The following is a 25,252-nucleotide window of genomic DNA, read 5'->3' on the forward strand; positions in this document are numbered from 1 at the left end:
TATTAACACAACCCCATTTCACAGCCTCCATAATCCTCTCCCCGGTAACAAATCTCTCAAAGGTTGACAGCATACCAAAGCTGCTGCCATTTCTCTTTCTCTTTCTTCAACTCCATCTCTCTTACATAGACATAAAGACACTATTTCTTACAATTTAGCTTTTCTGTTCATCTTCTTACGCTTTTCCTCTGTCCTTTTCTTTCCCTAACACACTTTCCGTCTCTCGCTCTCTCTCTCGCATATTTTTCTGACATTAACAGCCACAAGGCCCCATCTGGAAATTCATCAGCGGCGGAAAGCGGGGGGAATGAAATCTTTGGCTGTGATTTATGAGTTATTGTGATCTCGACGTTCTCCGGTATGTATCGGCGACGGGGGTCACGTCTGTGTTAATTAAAATTTGGTGGCGGATTAAAAGCAGTCAATGGTGCCCTCTGATCCACTGTTTCAGAAGGAAAGTGTAATTAGAAAAGGATAATGGCTGTGAGATGGTGGGGCTGCGGAGGGGTTTGGGGGTGGGGACTTGCCATTGCGGTTACCCCATCAACTTACCATCAATCATACAATCATACATGTTCTTTACTCCAACGCCTTATGCGTGCCCGTGTGCGGCTTTATGCGAGCATCTCACTTTCCCGATCATTTGAGGTGCGCATCTGCGGCGGTAGCGACGACTGGGGGTAAGGGGGTTGGGGTCACTTTCCTGTCGGGCGGCGGCGAACGAGTGTGGAGTAATGTGAAAATCATAACTAGCGGTGGAAGAGAAATCGAGCGCGAGGACTGATTAATGGCCAGCTGTTAGAGCGAGGCTGCGTTTAATTGTGGAAATATGAAGAGCCGGAATGAGAAGTCCAAAGGCGATATTAAGAGAAACCAGTCATTTTCTTAAAAATAAATGCAATCAAGGACTATTTTTCCAAGTAGCCGCAGTGCACTCACCCATTGTTATATTAGCAAACGTATAATTTTAAAATTTTGATCCGTATTTAAAGAGAGCCCGGCTGAGCTTTAAAAATATATTTAATTGAGGGTTTTGGCTTAACCAATTACAAAAAGACATAAAAAATAAAAAATCTTTCCTTCCTGTCGTCAGTGATATTTACCCATGCAGATATTTGTATTGACCTGATTAAGAGACAACTATCTGACCTCCCAGTTCCACTGGATTCCAGGGATTATTTGCTGCTGTGAAACAGACATTAACGCGTATTTTCAGACACAGCAAACAAAATCAGTGTGCCTTCATATATCTCCACAGTGTACAATACAGGTCTATAAAACTTTACTATATATTATATAGGTATAAAAACACAATTTTTTCCAAATATCTTCTTCTTGGGTGCTGCACAAAAAGCAGACCCATAATCACAACAATCCAAACAGACTGCTGTGTATGCTTTGTGGATGTATTATTATGTATTACATTTCAGAAAGGCAAACTGAATTTTCTTTAGACTCTTTCACTCCATACTGACAAACATCAAACAACGTAGGCTTCTTATTGCATGCACCTCGTGGAGACAACTTGAAAAGAATTCCCATCAAGTGAATTTCTGATGCTGAGTGACATCTGTGTCTCTCATGGAAGCAACTACACTGGTTATGAGAGTAAACTCATTATTTATTAAGAGTATTCCCTTGAACATATCACACCCGTGTTCCTCTGTAACTGTCTGAAAAGGCCTTTGAAATGCTTAAATGCTATTTTCATTACTGTGAGCGCCAAAAATAAAATTTCACTTGGCATCTCTGGTCATTTGGGTAAACACACCCTTTAAATGTTAGCAGATTCTACAAATTAACACTTTAAAAAATGTATTACGAGCACATTTAGAGAACTACATATTATGTCATCGAGGTCCTCGGGGCGATGGCTTATTCTCTTTAACAATCAGAAACCAGAATATTTAAATCGTGGATACTTTGAACCCCCAATTACAAATTTAATATTTACCAGACTACCACCTGGAGTGCACTTATCAAACTTGGATGAGGATTTTAGAGATTGCTGACCTACATTCAAATCTCTCTAAACCGAGAGAGAAGCGGGAGAAAGATGGAGGCAAGTGAAAAGGTGTGTTGAGAAGAAAGGCAGACTGAGGAAGGGGTGATTTCAGGTCAGTCAAATACACTCAAAAAGCCTGAATTGACACTCAGTAAAAGATCCAGTTTGCTCTTCCAATGTGAAGTTACTGCAGCTGATATCCGCATAATGATTCTGAAATGTGGAATGTTTGAACTGTAGCCACAGGGTAAAAAGAGTTAAAGGCTTGTTTTGTTGAAAAGGAAAATAATAATTGAGAGATACAGAGACATTTTAAGACTATTTGTGCTTTTATCGGGCTGAATGGTTATAGAGGTTATAGAAAGCCTGAGCCTTTCAGTTTTTGTATAGATATATGAGCTCTTTTGTTGGAGTTTTAAAAGTCTAGAGTTAAGTAATAAGTCATAAAGAAACATTTTATACATTATGTTTCTACTATGAATTTAGATTCAGGATTTATCTGTTACTACATATACTTTCTTATATACTTGTGTAAGGAAATATTAAATGAATTCCTAATTAGATATAATATATTTTGAACTGAAAAGAACATTTAATTGTTTGGAATATAAACATATAATTTAGTGCCTCATACTGTACCTTATTAAGCTAAATGGAAGTAGCATTGAAAATTAATGGTAGTATGTAGATTACTTTTTTGTTAAGCTAACACTGGTGATTAAAAACACGTCAGCAATCCATCTGTTATGTTTGGTTCCCCTCTCAGAACTGAATACTCGTTACCTAGTTTGCTAAGATTTGCAATAATCCCTGCAGGAAAAAAACAACAACTTTTGGTAACATACATAATTACCCCAAGTGATACGACTTCATCAAAAACAGTGTAATTTTATTTTAAAGTAATTATGATTATGCTGTGTGGATTATGCACAGTAACAGGTTATTGCTTTTCTTAAAGCCACACCGACACTGCAATTTGATTTGAGAAAAAAGATGATACTGGTTCCAATATAGTGGAGTAAAGGGTAAATAAATCTAATCATATAGACAAATATAACACAACAATGCACATTAAATATAAGTATCAGCTTTATTTAATACCATTAGACATGAAAGCAGTTCTCTTCCTGTAATTTCAATAAAATGATCCTCAAAGACTCGTTCTGTATGTACTTGTTTGTTTACTCATACAGTGTACTTGTACACTGTAAAGTATGCACACAATTACTCAATACACAGATCCTCGGTGAGTCACTGAACAGGAGAAAAAACTCCATTAAGTTGTGAGAAAGCTGCAGGGTCAAGAAACAATGTGGCGCTCAATTTAAGACATCACATTCCACACACTTAGAGAACACAAACACACACCCACCTACACACAGATGCACGCAGATGTTGCTTGAAGAATGAGTTTCCGAAGCCAAGTACATGCTGTACTGGTGCTGCATTCGACGCGGGTACTCTAGAGTTACAATCTCAAGTGGGATGCAGAGGGCAAGGTGCTGCTTTGATGCTTCTGCACAAACGCAAACCTCCAATCGATAGCTGTCACTTAAAAGCAGCTCAAAGTGACTGACGACATGTGAGGTTGTTGATAATGCTGTGCAGCTGCACGCTAATATGCAGATTGACGCAAAGTACTGCTGAAGGACACATATATCCACACTTGCACACTCGGAGTATGGCACCCTCCTTCCCACACACGTGCACGCGCACACACACACAGTCTCTCTGAGAACATGAGCTGCCATATCATATTTCCTGGTCTGGCTCTAAGTGGGAGCCTGTCAAGATAAAAGGACCATCCTCAATCAGTTACTACATGATAGACGCTAGCACTGCTCAGTGACTGCTTTTGTATGAATGTGTGTGTGACGCAGGGCGCTCCTTAATACAGTCCCCTTAAGGAGGTGTAGAACTACAGTAGATGCCACCTTGGGCTACGCTCTGCATAAAAGCCTACATTGGAGAGTGGAGATAAGGGACTCATTACAGTGCTTGCATCAACATATCAATCAAGTATGCATCATTCATGCATTCACTGTCATATTATGCTAATCCTAATTACTTTGGGGAAAATTACTATTCTTTATCTGCTAATAGTCAGGATTGTTTAGGGTTTTCTACCTACAATATCCACCACAATTTTCCCCAATATATCCATTTTTCACATTCTCATATTCAGTGCTAATGATCCCATTTTGCACAGCGCACAATGGAATAATAATGCCCTAAGTATGAATAATGAATCGGCGACAAGTCACGGGGCATTACAATGGTGTGCAGGGGGAAACGGCGTAATTGTTTACGTCGCTGTGAGTCATCAAGAAGACTTCTAAAGCTGCTGCTGTTGCATGTGGATGATTAATCATTGTAGTTGCATGTATGTGTATAATTCCAGCTTTGCATGTATTAAAGTAATTATGGTTAATGGAGGAAATAGATAGGCCACTCAATGGACAAACATGCATAACAATGCTCTAATATGATTCCTGTGATTAATGGATTCATTGCCGTATGATTTCAGCCTCACTCTACCTGCAGCAATACGACTGTACAAACACTTTTTGTGATTTTGCTGCATATACAGTTTTGTACAGTGCTCACATTATTACTCAGTTAATCCGTCTCCTGTTGAATAAAAATGATGTTTTGGGGTTTCTTGGGGTTTTGAGAATGGTAATTACTTATGTGTGTCTTAACAGGAAAAATAAGAACTAAAAAAAATAAGGTCTATCAGAAATTTCAAGACCCTGAATTGATGTCATTATATTGATCTGTTTTGTTTTAGCATGCAAGTTTCTGCTGTTTGTTCTTGAGTCTGACATTTGGTGCTTTTTCTTGGGATGCAGTAGACATAAATAAAACTACTCTTTTGAAATTTGGCATTGGCTTTACAAGTATGGATCTCTTCTGTCCATTCAAGGGTTTAACCAGCACGTTTGCCCTGCAGGGAGGGTGGGTGATGGCTTTGGGAGACTGCGGCGAGCTGTGCAAACATTAAGGGAGAAAACGGCGGTTTCAAAAAGCGAGTTGGCATCCGTGACTAACTGTGGCCAAGCCAAGACCGCCTTGGTCACACTCCAAACCCGGAGGAGAGCATCCTCACCGGGGCTACATTCCTGTGTCCTCCTCCATTTATCCTGCACCACTGACTGATGATAAATTTTGCGGCTACCCTCCACTAAACCATGTGGTGGTGTGTGTGTGCGTAAAAGTGTGCGCCTCTGCCTGTGTGTTTGTTGAATGGGCGTGTACGAGTGCTTGCGTGCGACCTCTAACTTTCTTGTTTTTGTGTGTGTTTGTGTGTATGTGTGGGTGAGTAAGTCAACAGGGGAGGATCATAAATCTATCTCCCTGTTTAAAGATCCCGCAGAGAAACATCTGCAATGCATATTTTTTTCAGCACTCTGTACTTCTGACCACATCACAACTGTCTGTGCATTAACGCTGCATCAAAGTGACAAATCATAAGCAAACACTTTCTCCGCAATCCTACACCCTCGTATACACCTGACAGCCTGAAAACAAACAGCTGTTTAAACCATCTGCAAACATCAAAACAACTCAAAACTCGGTGTGCAAAAAGTTATTTAAGATTGTTTTAATACACAGACGCAGAGAGCAGGTCTTGGAGCCACTCAAAGTAAATTTTCCTCATTTTCTTGTCCAGATTCACTGTCCTACTGGCCTTGTACTTAGAGACAATACCAATTTGTTGTAAAATAACTCTCACACTGGGCTCTTTTATATTAGACGCTGGCGACGAGATAGCAGTACAGGCAATTAACTTATCAACCCTGCAACATGGATTTATAGCTAAGGCATTCGTCTCGGGCTGAAGCAGCGAGCCTATTGGTTGTATTGTATTTCTTGTCGTCTTCTCTCACAGGTGTAGGACCGTCCTTGTCAGAGAGTGGGAGCCGGGATCTGCAGAGGGCAGATTGCCAGGGCTTACGGCCAAGAGGGGGGGACAGTGGCAGCTCATTCTGCAGAAGACAAACTGGACATGAGCTATAAATAAATAAATAAAATAATCCAACAGTATATCCAAGTACAGGACTGTGTCTTAAGCCACCCCTTATTTCTTTGTAGTTTGGTCCCAAGAGCCAGACATTTGTTTCTTTTTCTCCCCCCCCCCCTTTTCACTTTTTTTCTCCATAGAATTTGCAGTGAAATTATTTTTGGCAAAGAACCAATTTTAAATTATATCTTTAACCAGGTGTGTATTAGTAGCCTGTCACAAAACACACAATTAATTGCCATTTCTTTACTTCAATCTCTAAAAAATGCCAAAAAATAGTATTTTTTTAAACCACTGAGATGATTCCCAAAGGAATATTAGCTGAAAACTTATATTTGTATTTATCAGCATGATGTGCAGTGTTTCAAAAGAAGTGACAGCTTAAAAAAAACTATGTATGTCCCATTGACATGAAAGCAGTTCTCTTCTTGTAATGTTTCTGTTTCTTGTATGTCCCAAAAACAGGAAAAAAAAATCCAGCTAAAACCTGACGCAGGACATTGGAGATACATCTGGGCTGATCCATCTGCTGTTCTCTGAAACCTCAGTGAGTAAAGGCTAAAGTATGCCAAATAACACAATAACTGGACTGAAAATCAGTGGCAACAAGTCTCATGGAGTGATGAATCCAAATTTGAAATATTTAATTCAGCTAAGTAGGCCAGGAAAGTAATAGTAATATAATAGTGAGTGTTTTTAGCCATCTATAAACCACGGTGACGGCGCCGTCATGGTTTAGGCTACAGTTCAGCTAGTAGTGTTGGGGATCTTTTCAAAATTGATGAACGCAGATTTTGGCACATCATGCAATACTACCCAGAAAGGATCTGATTGGCCTACTTTTTCAGCACAATAATGATCCCAAACACACCGCCAATGCAGTACAACCATACATGTCTAGAAAAAACCCCCACAATGGAATATGATCAGTCATGGATTAGCCTTGCAGGAGCCAAGACCTCAACATTATTGGAGCAGTGTGGGAAAAGAACTAAAGACGACTAACATCCAAAGAGATCATCCTTCAAGAAATCTAGTGAACTATTCATGAATACTTTTTTAAAAAGACAAGAAAGCTTGCCTAAGAAAGTTCAGACTGTGCTGAAGAATAAAAGTTAATAGGCGGACTTTCAGCCCCGTTAGAATTGTAAAAACTCTATTTTTGCCTTGTATATTATATTTCCATGGAAATATTTGCAAAAAGACGGCCATTAAAGCAATCTTGATGTTATTAACACACCTTCTCCTTTGATGCAATTCTTTAGAAAGTATAGTAAGTGCCAAAGAACAAGTATTACTCACAAACTGTTCTGGTCATACTGATTCAGGGACATAACGTACATTACAGTTTAATATAAGATGAACGTCTTCTCAGGTCAAGTATCTAAACAACGTGTGGGTTCACAGTAATCCTTCCTCTCTAGCTCAGTATTTCTTACATCTTCATTTTTCTGTTCATCATTTTTCATTTTCTGCTCTCTCTCTTTTAGTCCTTAATTAATTCATATCTATTCACACTCATTAGCTCTAGCACACCACCATATGGCTTCTACTGCATTTTTGAGCTAAATTCAGGATAAGAAGCAACTACTTAAAATATGTCGTATGAATTTGTAGCTCTACATTTAACATTGCATAAAAAAGAAACGGTATCAGGACAAAAAGAGAACCTAGCTTATAGCGTTAAATCCGAGTTATCTGAAGGCACAAGATTATTTTCATGAAGTTTAAGAGACATTCAAAACTAAATTATTCATACATTCATTGCAGCTATTAAGGATTTAAAGTAGACGAACACTGAGTGGAAGAAATAAAAAAAATAACCCACAGAAAGCAGAGGCGCATCCCTCTTCTGGTAGCATCATTAGCTTGCTAGCTTAATAGCAAAACCCTGATGTGTTTGGTGCAACATGTGAAGAGCACTTGAGAAAGGTTAAGGACCTGAAGGGTGTTAATTACTTGTCAAGAGGTTGTTAAAATGAGACCTGTAGCAAAAAACTGAGTGGTTATACAGAACCCACACACAGATATCTGAAAGAACACACACTCACATTTGCAAAGCACTAATGCCAACACTAAGAATGAACACCTACGAGTGCACAAGGACACACACACACACAAAGAAACCGGTAACTGCCAGAAAGGAAATGCATGTGTGTAGCACAGCCACACATGTTAACATATCTAAAACTCTACCACAGAAGTATGCCCACACTTGGAGATGCACATTCGCACACTTAAGAGTTAGAACGGCAAACAGCCTTGAATAGTTACTCATTACGGCACACGCTGATGTGAAAACACAAGGAGTATAATCACAATTTTACACAAAGAACAGGTGCAGTCCTTCTTTCACAGGTTCACTTCACATAGTGAGCATCTTAAAATACCTGCTCTCCCTCCTTTCTGACTATACCTGGATATTACCAACCTTAATATTCACACGGGGTACCATCTTCTGCGGCACCATATTATCCCCATTTGAGCAGCAGTCTGTAATAAGCAATGTAATCACGTCAGGTACTAGGGCTTGAAAGCACCACCAGCAAGGCAGGCTAATATTTGAACAAAGCCGGATCAATGAAAAGCAAGTGCCCTAGGAACATGGGGAAAATCTCCAGGTAGAGACAAACATTAAAATCTGGACAAAGACAGATTGTCCCATTCCTCCGAACAACTATGCAGCCCATTTCTTTTGTCCTGCATCTGTTAGTCATTCATGAGGAACGGCCTGGCCGCCCCCAGCTAACTTTCCTCTGCATTGCAGTTATGATTTATGCCTTCCTTAACTAATCAAGGGCATGATCATTAGTCAGGGGATGTGCAAGGGGCCAGGGCTTTGGCAGGTCAGTGCAAGGCCGTATCTCACATAGTGTTTCCCCTGCCATCCATGGGTTAGGTCCAGGATAAGAGATGACTGGAAGTACGCCTCCTCAACTTTCACAGGGTCCGCTGAGGCATTTGTCAACAAACACGACAAGGAAAGGAATTCAGGCATGTGTGTGATGTAAAAATGGATTGAGACAATGATGAGAAAAGAAAACCTGGAACGGAGATTCCCAAGAGTCTGCCACTCCAATTAATACTAGATGTTTCTCTTTGTTTAGATCCAGAGGAGAGACAGTCAACAACAACAAATTAGAAATGAACAAATTTCCCAAATTTCGCAACAGATCTGTGTCTAAAAAAAGCATCTTGGGAAAACTTGGCTCCTGGTTATCACCTCACCATGACCTCGACTGTACACTTACAAGAATTAAAAAATGCAATCGCATAAACAGGAGACGACCACACTGCATACAAACACAACACAGGAAATGGAAGGGATACAAAAGGTCAGAGCTCAAGGAATGCAATGGCTTTGGCCTGACTGTATTTATGACAATCTTGGCCAATCAGACAGCCTCTTGGTAAACTGCCAACTTGGAATGTAGTGGAATGCAGAGTGATTGGGAAATGGTGGGGCGGGAGGTTAAAAAGAGAAAAAGATTTATGTATATGTGCTATAGGGGGTGTTAACAAAGCCTGCAGATGTTATCCAGTGACGTTCTGCATGCTGAATCTGTCCAGATCGATGTGATTATCTCTCAGCTATTGCTAATTAGAGTCATTAATACGCAATGCAAGCAGGGAACAGCACGCGCTTTCTCTCGCTTTCTCCTTCGGCTGATATAGCGTCTTTCTGGAATGGCTTTGAGCAAGCAGAGGCATTTGGAAAAGGTCTGCTGTTGGCCACACTTCAGTCAAGATTCTCATCTGCACATAATTCACTTTCAAAGGGCAGAAGGGGCGGCAAAGAGAATCCTTAATTGCGCCAGCACAGTGCAGAACATAGACAAATGTTTATATCTTGGCCCTCTAATGAGAAACCAATAACGGATTCAGAAAGCACTCTGGTCTCTCCCCCACCCCCACCGCCAGCACCAATACACATGCACATGACAATGAAAAACAGGCCTTTTTTGATCAGCGTCACCTCATTCATCAATAGCCCTTATGCTGAGAGTCATGCAATACTCTACTTAGGCACTGATGCAGCAATAAATCTGTTTTTATAGAATGCAACGTTGCCTGTATTTCTCCATTAGGTTGTCGTTGTGGTAAGGGCACTAGATGCTTCAGAACGTAATGGTCAAGTTCCTGACAGGCTTTTAAATTGCACCAAACCGAGGCTGCACACGCTGAGCAGCCAGACGAAATTGATCAAGTTGAGCATTCAAAAAGCATGGAAGACATTCTGCTTCCAATACACACTAATTAGGGTTTCAGTCAAACATACTGTACTTACTTCTTTAAGCTTTAAATCAAATGCTTGGAGACTTCAAACATGATTTAACTTTGCAAGGATAAAATAAGAGGTTAGCATGTTTTACAACAGCTCACCCACATAATAGAGTAAAGGCGACAGTAATTCTTTCAAGATGTCAGTTCATGTAATGCCCTTGTGAGTTTTTAGCATCCTCATGTAAAATGGATGGCAAGTTACGGGGCAAAGTAATGTACAACAACAAACTGCCGAACACACAGCCACGAGAGACTATCTCATCTCATCTATCTCCCACAATTCAGTGCGGTGGGCCGTCGCAGCAGCGCGCCAGTCGGGCCGGTGAATCTCAGCACAGTCTTATCTCCCAGAAGCGGAGGAGGAAACGGAGGTCCTTTAAAGGGCTGAGGTCATTTCCTCTGCCTCCGGGCTCTGGAAGGAAAAATAAAATGTCTCCATTCGGTCAGCCCTGCTTTATTTCAAATGCCGCCGCTGCCTTTTAAGAGGCCCTTGTGGGCATGGATGGCAAATGAGCGGTTTTGGGTTCTCGCAATCTATTCCTTTCTCTCTCTCCCTCTGCCATTCTCAATCCCCCACTCCATCTGTGATGTAAAGCCCAAATCTCTGCTGTATTTCTACAGTTTATGTGAAAGTGCAGAGACAGATATATAGATGGAGTATGAGAGGGGGAGAGAAAAACAGAGATGAAGAGAGAAGGAGAAGCAGAGTGAGAGTGCGGAGGTGCATGAGAGCAAGAGAGAGAGAAAGAGAGAGAGATGAAAAGCTGAATGCCTCCTCTTACCTGCAGCTCTTGACAACCCTAAAGCCCTTTCACAACTTCCTGTTCCTCTCTGAACTGGGCTACATCCAAAGCATGTGCGTGCATTTATCGGAACGCACGGCTTACATGCAACTGTTGTGCACCCTTGTAAGAGTACGGGTGTGTGTGTGTGTGTGTGTGTGTGTGAGTGTCTCACCGAGCAAGGGAGGCAGTGAGGGAGTGAGTCAGCGCTGGGAAGATAGAGAGGCTCATTGAAAGGCCTGCGTGGTGAGGTGGTGGAGGAGAGCAGCCAGAACAGGCAGACACGCAGGCACACATGCTGTGAAGTTAGGAAAAGGACTGATAGATCTATTGCGCAGCCACTGCTGCTGCAAGAGTCGAACACACCTCAGGCAAATGGATGGGGAGTGAGTGCGGGGGTACCATTAGTCTTTCGGTGTGTGTGTGTGAGTGTGCCCTTTGTGTTTGAGTGCGTGGGAGAGGTATATTACATGGTCTTGGAGTGTAGTTTTTATGATGTGGTACTTCAAACAAGGCTTTGCAGTACTTTACAGTGCACACTCATTTACTGAGGGCAAATGTATATACAGATGTACGGTTGTGGAGAAACAAGGCATATGTGCACATTAGTTAGGTGCCCGTGTTGCTTCGTTTTTCTATGCACGGTAACTACACACTTCCCAAACACCTGACCTGTAAGCACACAAAGCATCATCTCTGTTTTTCTGCATTACCACAACAGACAGCCTCCACTCCCACACTCAGCACTCCATCTCACATATCAACTACCTAGCTTTTGTCTTAAGCTCAAAATCACTCTTTTTTTATAGGGTGGAACAGTCATTTCTTGAAGAATTATCAAACAAAGCTAGAATGTACATTTAGGTATTATGAATAGATTCAGGGAAAGCTCATCATGCAAGCAAATCATCACAACTTGCTTGATTGTCCAATAAGCACTTAGATTTAAAGAAAAAAGTAAAGAACATCATGTTCCTTAATTCTGTGGGTGCTGTATTCCAAGTATGTGCTGTTTGATAAGAGAAAAACTGAGTGCCCAAAACCACTTTTCCTGAGGGGTATTAAAGGGAAGCACTGTGTCTGTGTTGTTAAGAGATTACTAGTATTCTCATTGAGGCTACTTGCTTGTGACCTGCTTATTTGAGCTTGTCATTATAGAGGTTTGTGAATAAATCCGTGCGTCATTAGCAGCTCACCCACCAAACTTTTCCCTGTCATCAGTGTACACCGATCAGGCATAACATTATGACCACTGACAAGTGAAGTGAATAACCCTGATTATTTCTTCATTGCAGCACCTGTTAGTGGCTGGGATATATTAGGGAGCAAGTGAACATTTTGTCCTCAGAGTTGATGTGTTAGAAGCAGGAAGAACGGGAAAGCATAAAGATTTAAGCGCACTTCACAAGGGACAAATCGTGATGGCTAGTTACGTCAGGGTGCGTCGCATACCTAGGAAACACCTGGCACCAGAGTGCACTATGGGAAGAAGGCAAGTCAGCAGGGGCAGTGTAATGGCTTGGGCAATGTTCTACTGGGAGACCTTGGGTTCTGCCAACCATGTGGATATTACTTTGACATATGCCACCTCCCTAAGCATTGTTCTAGAGCAGTGTTTCCCAACCACTGTGCCGTGAGAAATGATCAGGTGTGCCGTGGAAGACTATCTGGTTCCACCTGGTTAGCGAAGAGCGTGAGTAACAGGCAGAACAATTACATTCTCTTACACTAGAGGGCAGTACAACTACCTGCTCTGATTAAATGGGTTGTTTAACTGCCAGTAAGACAGAAGAAGACCAAGAAGAAATTACATTATTGTCATGCTGTGAGTGAGACAATGCAGCGCGTAACAGCAATAAATAAATATTTGAAAGAAAAAGTAGTCAATCTGACCTGGGTCCAGGAGAAATTCCGACCCAGATGAAGGGTCGTGATGAGTACGAGTAGTGGTCAGAAGGAAGCAAAAAAGCTATACTGGGGACAAACCAAACCAATTCCACTATCCCTGGTACGCGAGGAAAAATTATCAATATGTTTTTTGTGACATTTTGTGTTTGGTGGTGTGCCGTGTGATTTTTCTAATGTGAAATATGTGCCGTGGCTAAAAGGTTGGGAAACACTGCTCCAGAGCATGTACGTCCTTTCATGGGAATGGTATTCTCCAATGGCTGTGGCCTCTTTCAGCAGGATCATGGACCCTGCCATAAAACAAAAACAATTCAGGAATGGGTTGAGGAGCACAATAACAGGCTTAAGGCACTAACTTAGCCTCCAAGCTTCCCATATCTCAATCCATTCAAACATCTGTCGATGTGCTGGACACACAATGATAATAATAATAATAATGGATTGCATTTATATAGCGCTTTTCGAGACCCTCAAAGCGCTTTACAATTCCACTATTCATTCACTCTCACATTCACACACTGGTGGAGGCAGCTACAGTTGTAGCCACAGCTGCCCTGGGGCAGACTGACAGAAGCGAGGCTGCCATATCGCGCCATCGGCCCCTCTGGCCAACACCAGTAGGAGGTAGGTGAAGTGTCTTGCCCAAGGACACAGCGACCAAGACAGATATAGCTGGGGATCAAACCGGCAACTTTCTAGTTACAAGATGAGCTTCCCACCCCCCTGAACCACGGTCGCCCCCCCACACAAGTCACTATCATCTACGTCACCATCGTCATCTTTACTTGTTCATACTTTCATTTTTAGAAATTACATATTTGTGCCTACAGTTGGCAGCTTGACATATAGCATTGAGCTCTCAAAAGGTTGAGTCGTTTTAAAGTTTTTTGCCATAGGAGCAGGTAACTCTGCCGTTTGAGCCATTTTTGTTTTATCAGTGTAAACAATCCAGTGGTAACTAATCTAAAGTCTTTGTTAATTAACTGATAAATTAGTCGTTAGTCTCTGCAATGCTTTGTACAGTATATACAAAAGCATAATTATTTTAGACTGTTATGAAGAACATTTTACTCTTTGACAAAATATAAACACCCAAACGTTAGTCAGCAAGTACAAGGTCTGTTACTAGCTTGGTTTTCCAATGGCTGATTCTCTCTTAATAGCACTCTCTCAGAGATGACTGACCTCTTCTCTAGCCCATTTTTCACATGGTTTTGGCAGTGCACTCACTGAGCTGAGCTAAAGACAGATAACACAAAAGAGGGAAGAGGAGATGGAGAAGGAGAACAGACAGGAGGGAGAGAGAGAGAGACAGCTGCGTGATGGTAGCACAGTGAAGGTAAGCCACCATCCTGACATTTAAACAAGTGTCAGATACAGGGGGTCAGATGAATGGAAACAAGCCGTGACCAGATCGGGGCTGTGTGCCGATTTCGATTTGTTACGAGGAGCGGACGCCAGCCCATCGGGCTTCAGTGCACCTGCCTGGATCGCTTGCGCTTTGATAGCTGCTCACCTTTTGGGAGATGCTTGTCCCTACCATCGCCAAGTATTTGATCAAAGAAAATCAAAGAAAACTGCTGCACTCCAAAAAAAAAAAAGAAAAAAAAGAAAAAAAATAGTTATACATTTTGCCATTCTATCCCATCCCATTTTCTTAAACGCTTGTCCAAGTCAGGGTTATGGAGAGGTTAAAGCTGTCACAGGTGAGGTGCACCGTCAACAGGTTGCCAGCAGGGCATCTTATGGGTTTAGATTTTCCATTGCACATAAAAGAAATAAGTAAATGACAGTATCAATAAATAAATATGTAATAAAATAAATTATATTTTAAAAAATACATTTGTAATTATAAATATCTATGTATTTAAAAAGTACCACTTTTAATACTATAACAGACGTATCTTTTATCCTCTCTACAACGTTATAAGGTCTTGGTGTTCAAGTGCACTAAGATCATGCACGTTGTAATTTGACATAGATATATATATAAAATTGAATACGACAGTTACTGGGAGAGATGCCCAGGCAGAAATGGGAAGCAAAAAACGGCAAAAATACTGTTTTTGTGCAACTTTGCCTCACCTCAATTTGCCTTTCAAACACTAAAGAACTGTAATTTTCTCTTCAAGGTTACTAAGCCCTTCGTCCTCACACTCTTCTTCGTCACATCTTTACTGTATCCATCTACCTCTCTGTGTCTGGGTGTAGACCAGGACCATCCTTTCCACTCATAAAATAAGTCTGCTTATATTTGCTTTTTGGCATCTCAGCAGTCCTGCATTCCAGGAAGGTGAGTTATGGGAAATGCTGTCTCCCACAAAACACAGTCCTAAGCTGGGATGATTTTTTTTAATTTTTTTTTTAGTGTTGTACATAACTCAGGTCAGCCGGACACGGACAACACTAAACATCTAATTTCTTTTATTCGCAACCCAGGAAGATTCAAAGATGTTTGTCTCACCTCTTTTTATACCTCTCACTGTCCCCTCTAATCCACTCTGTTCTGTGTCCTGTGACCTGTAGATATATCCTTGCTACTAACAGGCATCCAAGTGTTGTCTTTAATGGCCAGACGAACTCACAAAAAGGACCTGCCAAGATAATCAGCCTTTTTTTCCCTATCCTCTAAAAGGCAAAGGTTCTTTTCCTCAACATTTTGACCCAGACCATGCCCAGCAGGATATACTCATGTGTGTAGCAGGGTTAAGAAGGCAGCTTCACCTTGAAAGGCCACACTTCAGAGCCCGGGAAACCACAAAAAGCAATTAAAAGTATTGATGGAACTTCAATAGCTCTTAAACAGTGCTGCCAGACACCTCGGGGCAAGTAGCACACTAATCTTTTTTTTTTCCTTTCCCCTCCCTCATCCCTCTATATTCTCTTCTCTTTCACACTTTCTTCACTTAAGACTTCACTGGTCTTCATCATTAAAAAATTGATTCCTCAAAAAGTATTTTCAGCCTTGTAAGGCAGCTGACCAAGGTTCTAAGAAGATGAGTTTGACAAAGATAATAACTGAAGTTTATCTAATCTTTGCTTGCTTGTTAGCCCTCTAATTGGCTGCATATGTTCAAGCATGTAATTGTGTGTAGTATGTGTGCCCCAGAAACAATTTCAAATTAGCCAGTAATGTCATTATTTCATGTGCATTACTGCGCGGATACTAATGGAAACACCCTTTCCAAATGATTGTCATCCGTACGACAAAGCAGGAAATCGAGGAAGAGATAGGGAAACGCTAAGAGTGTGGTTCCCTTCTTAATCATCCTCTGAAGCAGGCCAGCGCCTCCAAGAGCAAGATGTTTACCTAGATCCTTTTTCTCACCAGATCACTGATTTACCGTGTGCACCTTTCTCGGCCGATATCTGAAATTTACAAAAAGGTTTGGACTGTGGCTCCTGTGACAGGACACCCACAGAGTGATAGTCAATGCACTTAAGCAAGGCACAAAAACTAGACACTTACCTTTGCACTGGTTAGTGTTCTTATCCAGAATGGCCTTGGTTGACACTATTTTCCCATACCTGTAAAGACAGAGAAATCAAATTTAGCGTTTTACACTCGTAATAACCCACATGACCTTCGCCTGGTGGGACAAGTTCATTTGGATTACCAACCTGTGGTTAATATATTTGCCTTATTTTCTATACTTTGCCATTTAGTTACAACGAGCAATTTGCAAAGTCACAGAAATGTCAAAAGCCACTGGGAAGAGAAATCACTTGAGGTTAATAAAATTATGTGTATGGCTGACTTGGAATGAATGGGCAGCCCTTTGGCATTTCAGAGAGTCACTGAACATTATAAAAGGTCTAAAAGCATGCAAGTGCAATAAACGGTCCTAAAGGTTGCTCTTTTGGTGTAAAGTAAAATTCATGTGTTGCTAATGAATTTATTTGAAATCTAAAAACTATAAAGCGAACACATTTAAATCAAAGGTGACTCAAAGGAATAATGATACGTCTTAATGAGCTTTAGAGGAGCTGGTAGGGTGATATGATGTAACCTTCAGACAAAGACAGTACAGTGCAGTAGCCCCTCCTGCTTCTGTTCTTTATGTTAAGCTAACTGTCTGTTGACTCTGGCTTCAGAGTGAATGAACATACACCACTGGGCCCCTTAGAGCAGCTGTACCGAATACGTTACAATAAAAAAAAAAAAAATTGTAGGGAAATACTCCGCTGCAGGAAAGGGGGGGGGGGGGGGGGGCACTAAATGCCAAATTGAAAGTGGTGTTAAATAATTTAAACGTCATGTTTTGAGTTGGTTAATAAAAAATAAGAAATAAACAGAATTGCCACAAGTAATAAAAATGTATTTAATTGCTAGAGCCAAAAATGCATCCTTTCATAATGAAGACAGTGAAGACAGAAAAGGTCTCTGATAATGTAATGTTTCATTTAACTTAAAATTAGCTAATAAAAGAACATTTAATATTAAAATAATGTCTAGATTCTTGGGTCTAGCTAATTCAGGGGCACCTTGAGCTTCTAAACAAGTGCAAACAACACAATCGGCAGCAATTGTCATAACAATTCGGGTCTTTTGGTGTATCTATCGTCTCAGATCTCCCTTTCAGAAAGAAAGAACCCAAGAAAATAACCAAATTTTACCGCTATGTTTGTAAATGAGTGAATAAATTCTAGACTCCCCGTATTCTGGCAGATTCTGTAACTGGAATTTGTGATATAACTTATTCATAAAAAATATAAAACGTGTATGATGCTGGAGCCTATTTGGACCTGTGAAAATCCAATACAAAAGTTGAAATTGCCAAAGGAGCAGGACTGCATAAAGACACCTACAGTATGCTTATAAGCTTACATGTCACTGATGCAGCTCCACGCAAAAGCAAAAATATATTGTATTTCTTTATTCCACGGGTCTATATGCAAAGTGGCTTGCAAGGAATTTTTTGAAATAGAAAGACTGACCTTCCTGACTGACAGACAGCAAGATCTTCTATCTGCTTGTCTCAGCTAAAACTGCAATATGCTGCACTGTGAGCTGCTCTCTAAGTACACTGTGTGCACTAATGTACATGCGGAGATATACTACATGCATGCATGTGTGCTGATATGTAAGTGACAACAATTCCCTGTATGTCAAAAGCACATCACAAAGACTACAACAAAGGACAAAAAACAGCCACCCTCATCACTGCATCTGTGCACACACACATCTGTGCACACACACTTACATCTGGGCACACACACTTACATACACTCACACATATTCTGTAGGAAAGAAGCAGTGGTGCATCCCGGCCCATATTTCACCAGCAGGGGATAATTGTGCCATTTCTCAACGAGTGGCGGAGACTCTATTTATTGCATGCTGCGGTGGGATGGGTGGTGGATATGAACTGATGAGCTCCGAGAGGAAAACTACCAGCTCGCACACACTAATACAGATACCACACGAGTACACCCACACACACATACACGCATACAAACACACAGAGCGACAGCACTCACCAATCAGTGGATTGTCTCTCTTCAGCAGATAAACAGGCCATTTTAGCCATAGGGATTCATAATCTACTGCAACAGAGTGGGACTAAGGTGCAGCGTTTGATCATACCGAGACACTCTCAAGCATAAGCACACAAGATGAACATGGAACAAGGAGTTTTCACTTGATTAGTGAATGTGGAGAGCTGGGGCAAGTGCCTTCAGCATTCGCTGAGCTACAAAGCTGTAAGTAATTTTGTAGCACGTTAAAGATACAAATTTAGATTTGATTATTAAGTATTGATAAAGGAAGTAGGTGGGAATTACCTTTGTGTTCTACTAATACATTTCAAGTCATTTGAATCGTTTAACGACAGCAAACATCTTCAAAATTAAAAAAGCCTAACTTTTAACTAAACTAGAACATTAAATAAGCATTCAAGACGCAGCATGTCAATAACCACATAGTCAGTTGAGGCAATGTGTCAAAATTTCCCAGCTACCCTCAGTCAGTTTAGCACCTGCTGAAGGCGGGGGTAACACGTGCTGAAATAATAAGGATGTGAAACTACATGGAGAGCTTTAGTCTAGTTCTCAAATATGAATTATTGGTTTTCTTTACAGCTTTAGTTAATATTAAATCGTAACTAGTCACTAAAGACATCTTAACTGTAATTTAGTCACTGCCCTTTGCGAAAGGAATATTTCAGCGGAATAAGAACGTGTCTAACACCAGCTGCCAGGTCCTATTGCTGTTTCTACTATTTTACAGGTGATTTTTTTTTTTGACTGAATTAAACACTAAAGGAGCAAAACTTAAATCCCCAAAATAAAAAACTGGCGATGGACTCGGCTAGTCACTGAGAGCCTATTACTCGCCTTACCAGTGATTATATTCATTCTTACGTCATAGTACTGATTTTGTGCTGATTTACCGCCAAACACTACAGTATATGAAAGGGATTGTTATTTGTTTATGTGCACTTAGGTGTCTGCCCTCCTTCAGTACTTGCGTGAACATTTTTGTATGCTTTCAGTCTGGGAAGCAGTTAAAAAGCGCTGCGCTTTTGGCACAAATTGGGGGAAAGTTCTCATTAAAACTTTGTTTGGACTCTGGGGAAGCAGGAGACAGTAGCTTTCCAATGCCAACTCATCACTGCTTGCCTCATTAAATGTTAAAGATGGCTCATCAATGGATCCTATCCGCGGTCCAAATACACGCCACAAAGATACTGCAGGGAGATGAAAAGGCAAGAAGGAAGGAGCAAGCTTCAGGCCCATAATGGAAACATATTGGAAATGGATGAAGAATGTGATCGGTATGGTCATATATGTGTCGTGTGTGTGTGTGTGTGTGGGGCTGTGGATGACCCTGCTGGAGGCTCCTTCACCTCTCTGCCAGGCAAGCCTGGGGAGGCTTTGATGTGACAGAGGCAGTCCCTGTGAGGCGCAGGTTTAACACTGTGATGCTGCGGCCGGGATGCAGAGCCTGTCTCCACTAATCCTATTTCAATCACTCTTCCAGCCTCTTATCTCTGACTCTGCTGGCCTTCGGCCCTCCCCCCCTCCTTACAAATCTTCTTCTCTTACTTGTTCTCTTTCTGTCTTAATGTCTCTCTACCATCTACCATTTCTCTTTCCTGTACTGTATCCTTATTTCTCTCCTTTTGTCTCTCTTTGCCCTCCTTCTTCCTAATAGAAATACAATGGCAATCATTCTGATGCAACATCGGATCAACCCCAAGAAAAAGAGACACCAGAAATAAAACTGCCTATAAAACAAAGGCTTTACGAGCTATTTTAGGCTGATGAAAATGTACAAATTGTGGTTGATGTAAAACATGTCATTCGTTTGACAGCTGTCTAGGCACTGGAAATGTGATAAAATTGAAGCTGAGCTACATTTTTTTTTTAGAGGGCAGCTGCATGTGCATGAGACATCCCAGAACGGCATTTCTTTCTTTCTTCTCGCTCTTGCTGGATGAAAGGATCCAGGCGTATTCCATTTCCGTCATCAGAGCTGAGAAAGTGAAGTGTCTCTTTGCTGTACGTGGGCAGGCAGAGAGCTGCCCAGAACCACAACACGTCAGTGTGGTACGTACAAAAGCACAGGAAAGGAATGGGTGGATGGACCACCCAAGTGTTGTGCTTAGACCTTGCCCTCTGCCTCTTGACACACTTTACAAAGTGACTGTGTGTTTGCACGATTACACAACACAGCACTGCCTTGAATAGCAGGCAGGTGAAACCTGAACTTGGATGTGGGACAACCTCCTCACATCTGCACTCCCAGAAGGTCTTTATGCCAATGGTTGGTGAGTTGTGAGTATGCGTTTCTTTTTCTGTGCAAATGAAGGCTACTATAACGGCATATGATAGCCCATCTGTGCATGCATATGAAGACTTGAACATATGCACTACTTGTGTATACTGGGCGGCACTGTTTGATCAAGAACAAAGGAAAAGTAGCAAAAATAAATTGGAAAAGCAAGGAGTAAAATCAGCTGAAAATTGTTTAAAAGCAGCAACACTCTTTTTTTAGGCTTGTTCAGCACCTTTGGAGAACCTGTGTAGGGACTTGGGGCAGGTGCAAAGGCACACTATGGAGAATAGTAACTGTATTTTATCATCTCTGCAGGCCTTTATACAATTAATTAGAATATAGATACTCTAGCTGAAAAAAATATGAGCAGTGAGGGTTCTTCCCATGTAAAACCAGATGCAGGAGACACCCACTATCCAGATTTACTGTTTCCTCTGAGCAGTAAATACTACCCCGAGGGTTTCCTTAACCTTAAAAAGCACACTGTCTTATTAAATATGTGTAATGATTATGCCATATTAGTACCCTTGTGAGTTGCACACAGCAGCATTTGAGTACATTAACTCCGCTAATTTCCAGCAACGGGCAACAATCAGCTGACTGAACAGCCATATTTTTAAGGATGAGTCCCGCCATAGTAAATTTTAGCAGCTGTGAATTTGGCTTGACGAACATCTGCTTGAAGTTGAACAGCAAAGTATAACACAACACAAGTAGAAGGATGGATACTACAAAAAAAGCAGTTTTCTCCGTCTTATTTTGTTATTTTTCCAGTAATCAGTAAGAATATATGGACATACTGTATTGTGAAATTACACCTATTTAAGAAAAACAACATTACATATAGTTTTATATAGCACATTTTATTTTGTTAAGTCTTTGATGGTAATTCAAAAGACAGGTGTCACTGCGGCAGACGCACAGAGAGGGCAGAATGGGTGAAAAAAGATGGGAAAGAAGCGCGCCTTCTTTATAGTCTTACATCAAAGATAAAAAAGAAAAACAGGATGTAAGAAAGAACCAAACATAAAGAGGATGACAGATGAAAACGGGAAATCTTGGGCAAAGATCACATGCGAGCACTTAAGCCTTCGAGAACACGAGTCATTAAAAGACGAGAGAGAATAGTTCGCCACTTTGTTAGGTACACTTGCTCAGCTGCTCAATAATGCAAATATCTTATAAGCCAATCACATGGCATGCTTTTAGGCTCAACAAAATTGATCTCTTGGTCCCTGATCTGCTGGGACAGTCAGGTGGTAGGGTCAGAAGCTGGTGTAAAGAACATGAAAGCATGCATCCATCCTACCCGGTCACTGACAATCACTACAACTCTCATGCTGTATACAAGCACTATGTAGCATCTGCCCTTGACCGTCCCCTTGTAGCAGCTTAAGTGTCCCACAGCTCACACATCTCCAGCTCAGAGGTTAGGCCTCCTGTTTATGCTGCAAAATGTGGCAAAGAGTTTGAATGTCAGTTGTAAAATAAGGGATGTTGTAAGCTAAGAAAAGAGACGTTTCCAGAAGAAAGAACATTAAGAGAGCATGTAGATGGCTAATCGTTCATTTAAACATTCAAGGATGATAAAAATAAAGGAATGTACAAGTAAAAAGAAAACATTCAGACACTCAGAATTGGACATTAGAGACAGGACACACAAATAATAAAGATCCAGTGAGAAGGGAAAAGGTAACCCTCTCATGACTCATAATGCTGTTAAGCCCTAACACTACTGAAATGACATCAGTGACTTCTCATGATCCCTGAAGTAAATGGAAACGCATGAAAACCGTGACCAATGCAAAGCGAGTGCAATGTTGCGCTTCAACACTCTTCTTTTTTTTTTTTTGCCTTAAGCAGATACAATGTGCATTGTACCCTCTCCATCTATACAGTATAACATTGATTCAATACGCTTATTAAATGAAAACAATGTCAAAAAAATCATTCAGAAAAACAAAGACTACAAAATTTAAACATCAAAACACTGCGCTGGCAAGGATGAGAAGCGATAAATCAAAAAAGCTTCAACAAATTGGATAATTCCTCTTCTGGCTTCAGCAGTCAATCTTTTTCTTGGCAGAATCACTTAATTTTTTTTTTTTTTTTTTTTTTTTTAGGTGCCGGGATTCCCCAGAGTTTTGTTGGCGGGTTTGCAGTAAACTGGCGAATGTTTCCTACCGAACCCTTAACAGCTCTAAATGCAGGAAGGATGTTGGAATGGAAGGTAATTTGGCTGTTTGTAGTGTTTTTTGCTTTTCTTTTCTCTCCTGCTTCTACAAATATCACATTTTTTGGGCAATAACAAACTGGCAGTAGTACACAACATCTAACAATCAGGCATCATAAGGTAATAGAGCTTCATAATTTGTTAGACGAAAAACAACATAATGATAAAGTCCATTCATTTTCAACAGAACGGAGCTAAAGTGTTTGGCCAGCGTTTGTCATCATACCCATCTGCTGAAGTTGGCTGTGGTCACACACGCTGTGGTCACTGGCTGTCATCAACCATTGTGATTTAACTTTTTTGCCCATTTCTGTTACTGATGGGATTTTATTTTTAATGAACTGGCAAGTCTAAAATGGATGACAAGTTGATTAGAAACATTCAAACTTACTCACCTCCCTCAATAATAAGAATGGATTATAGCTGCAAGCAGAAATGAAGCTGCCGGGCGCCAGTGAGGTAATTTATAAAGGAAAAGGAGGTAATTTAAAAGTTTTAGCATATGTTCAGAATTCATTGTTACAGAGTTAAATTTAAAACAATTCATTTTCACATTAAGGGATGTTCAATAAAGGAATGTTTTAAAATTCAGATCAGCTCGTAGAGGTTCCACTGGGAAAATTGTTCCCAAAATTTACTCTGTGTCATTTTGGATGAGACTGGATCAGCGTGCTGAATTGAATGCAGCAGCATTCCATTTATGTCTTGCTGTGCAACTTTCTCATGAATAATCATTCCCCTACCTTTTTTCTAATATTAAATTGACATAAAATTCAAAATTTTGCAAAAAATTATATATTTCAGGATAAATGGAATTCATTTACCAGCCTTTGATACTTATTAATTCTACCTGCTGTTCTTTGCAAAAGTAATTCACATAGATTTGATTTATAACGGCAGGAAAGGGATAAAAGAATAAGTTCTTTGAATTTTAAAAAATATTGTATAAGCGATTTTAAAGTTGCATGTAGAGTGTGAAAGATTTTGCTCAGGGGACACACTTTTAGTAAAAAGGAAAAAAAAAAGATATTTAGGACTGTAGTTGAGTATGCCAGTGCAAAACTTTGGTATAAAGCCAGTGGTTAAGAGTGCCAAACAAAAAATAACTTGATGTATTCTGAAGGGTTGTTCCACAGTTATAAAACACTTGATTGTGATGAACTGGTAGCACATCATAGTGTAATCTTGGATTCACAAATGTAGGCTAAGCTAAAGGCAAGGCAGTCAACCACCTCTGGACATCAAACACTTTAGTTAAGACAAGTTACTTCTGCCAAGGAGGTTATATTTTTGGCAGCGTTTGGGTGTGTGCATGCATATCATCTTTCTGTCTGCAAAGATCTTATACAAAGAAGTTTTGAATGAATTCTGATGAAACTTTGTAGGGGTGTTGAATGGGGTCACATTAACAATCCATTAAAATACATTTAAACTACAGCCACATAATTAAAACATTATTATTTAGAACAAAGAAAACAAAATGCTGAGAGAGTGAGTTGCCTTGGCAGGGGTTTGACTATCAAGATGTTTTTACATATTTTATTCATGTACACTCTATTTTGTTTAAATTAAAGAAACAAAGGGTCAATTAGCAAACTTTTTTTGGGGGGTGGGGGGTAGCTGTGGACAGAGCTACTCTACTGATTACCCTTGTTTATGACTTTTATGCAAACGTAACCGAAGTATTGAAAAATATGTATTCTCCAAATGGTTGGCGAGTGCTTGCCGCCCCACTTCTAACCTGTTTTAAATACTGCTCAGCATGTCGTTGGCAAGTGTTTGCAGAGGAGTAAATTTAACCTCAATAATTAAAATATACATTTAAGTATCATATTAAACTTCTGATTTAACTCTTTGGTAAGTGCCCTGTTCAGTTGAATGCACTCTTCAAAGCCCGAGAGTTAAAAATACTGGAGCAGAAAGAATGTGCACCAAAAACCAGATGCATAAATCCAGATCTGAGCCTGGAAAAATCAAAAAACAAGCAGGTAGTTTGTGTTGACTGACAGTGTGCATCAAGAACAGACAAGGGCAACAGTAAGTAGCAACAGGAGGCATTAACCTGAGTGTTGCTAGTTACCATTTCTCCCTCTCTCCAGCTCTCTCTCACACACACGTACACTGGCCTTCTTCAGAGCCAGCCTTGCAGAATTGCCTGTGTTTGTTTGGAAGTGTCCAACCTGTCAAACCCACATGCCGTGCACTGCTGTCTGACACGCACAAATGAACACATCTC

The 25,252-nt window shown here is 40.6% G+C and overlaps 1 protein-coding gene and 1 long non-coding RNA gene across 7 annotated transcripts in view; one reads left to right on the forward strand and one right to left on the reverse strand.

Annotated features, from left to right (window-relative positions):
* Window positions 1-25,252, forward strand: part of LOC146493076 (uncharacterized) — a 423,488-nt gene that overhangs the window by 180,207 nt on the left and 218,029 nt on the right. The window lies entirely within an intron of this gene.
* Window positions 1-25,252, reverse strand: part of LOC146493077 (RNA-binding motif, single-stranded-interacting protein 3-like) — a 307,462-nt gene that overhangs the window by 136,719 nt on the left and 145,491 nt on the right. For all 6 annotated transcript variants that reach the window (XM_085148672.1, XM_085148676.1, XM_085148674.1 and 3 more), the window contains exon 5: window positions 16,473-16,531. In XM_085148672.1, coding sequence (XP_085004798.1) covers window positions 16,473-16,531 — 59 coding nt within the window. The remainder of the gene's footprint in view (window positions 1-16,472; window positions 16,532-25,252) is intronic.

The sequence above is a fragment of the Neolamprologus multifasciatus genome, chromosome 22 (assembly GCF_963576455.1).
Source record: "Neolamprologus multifasciatus chromosome 22, fNeoMul1.2, whole genome shotgun sequence".
Lineage (NCBI taxonomy): Eukaryota > Metazoa > Chordata > Actinopteri > Cichliformes > Cichlidae > Neolamprologus > Neolamprologus multifasciatus.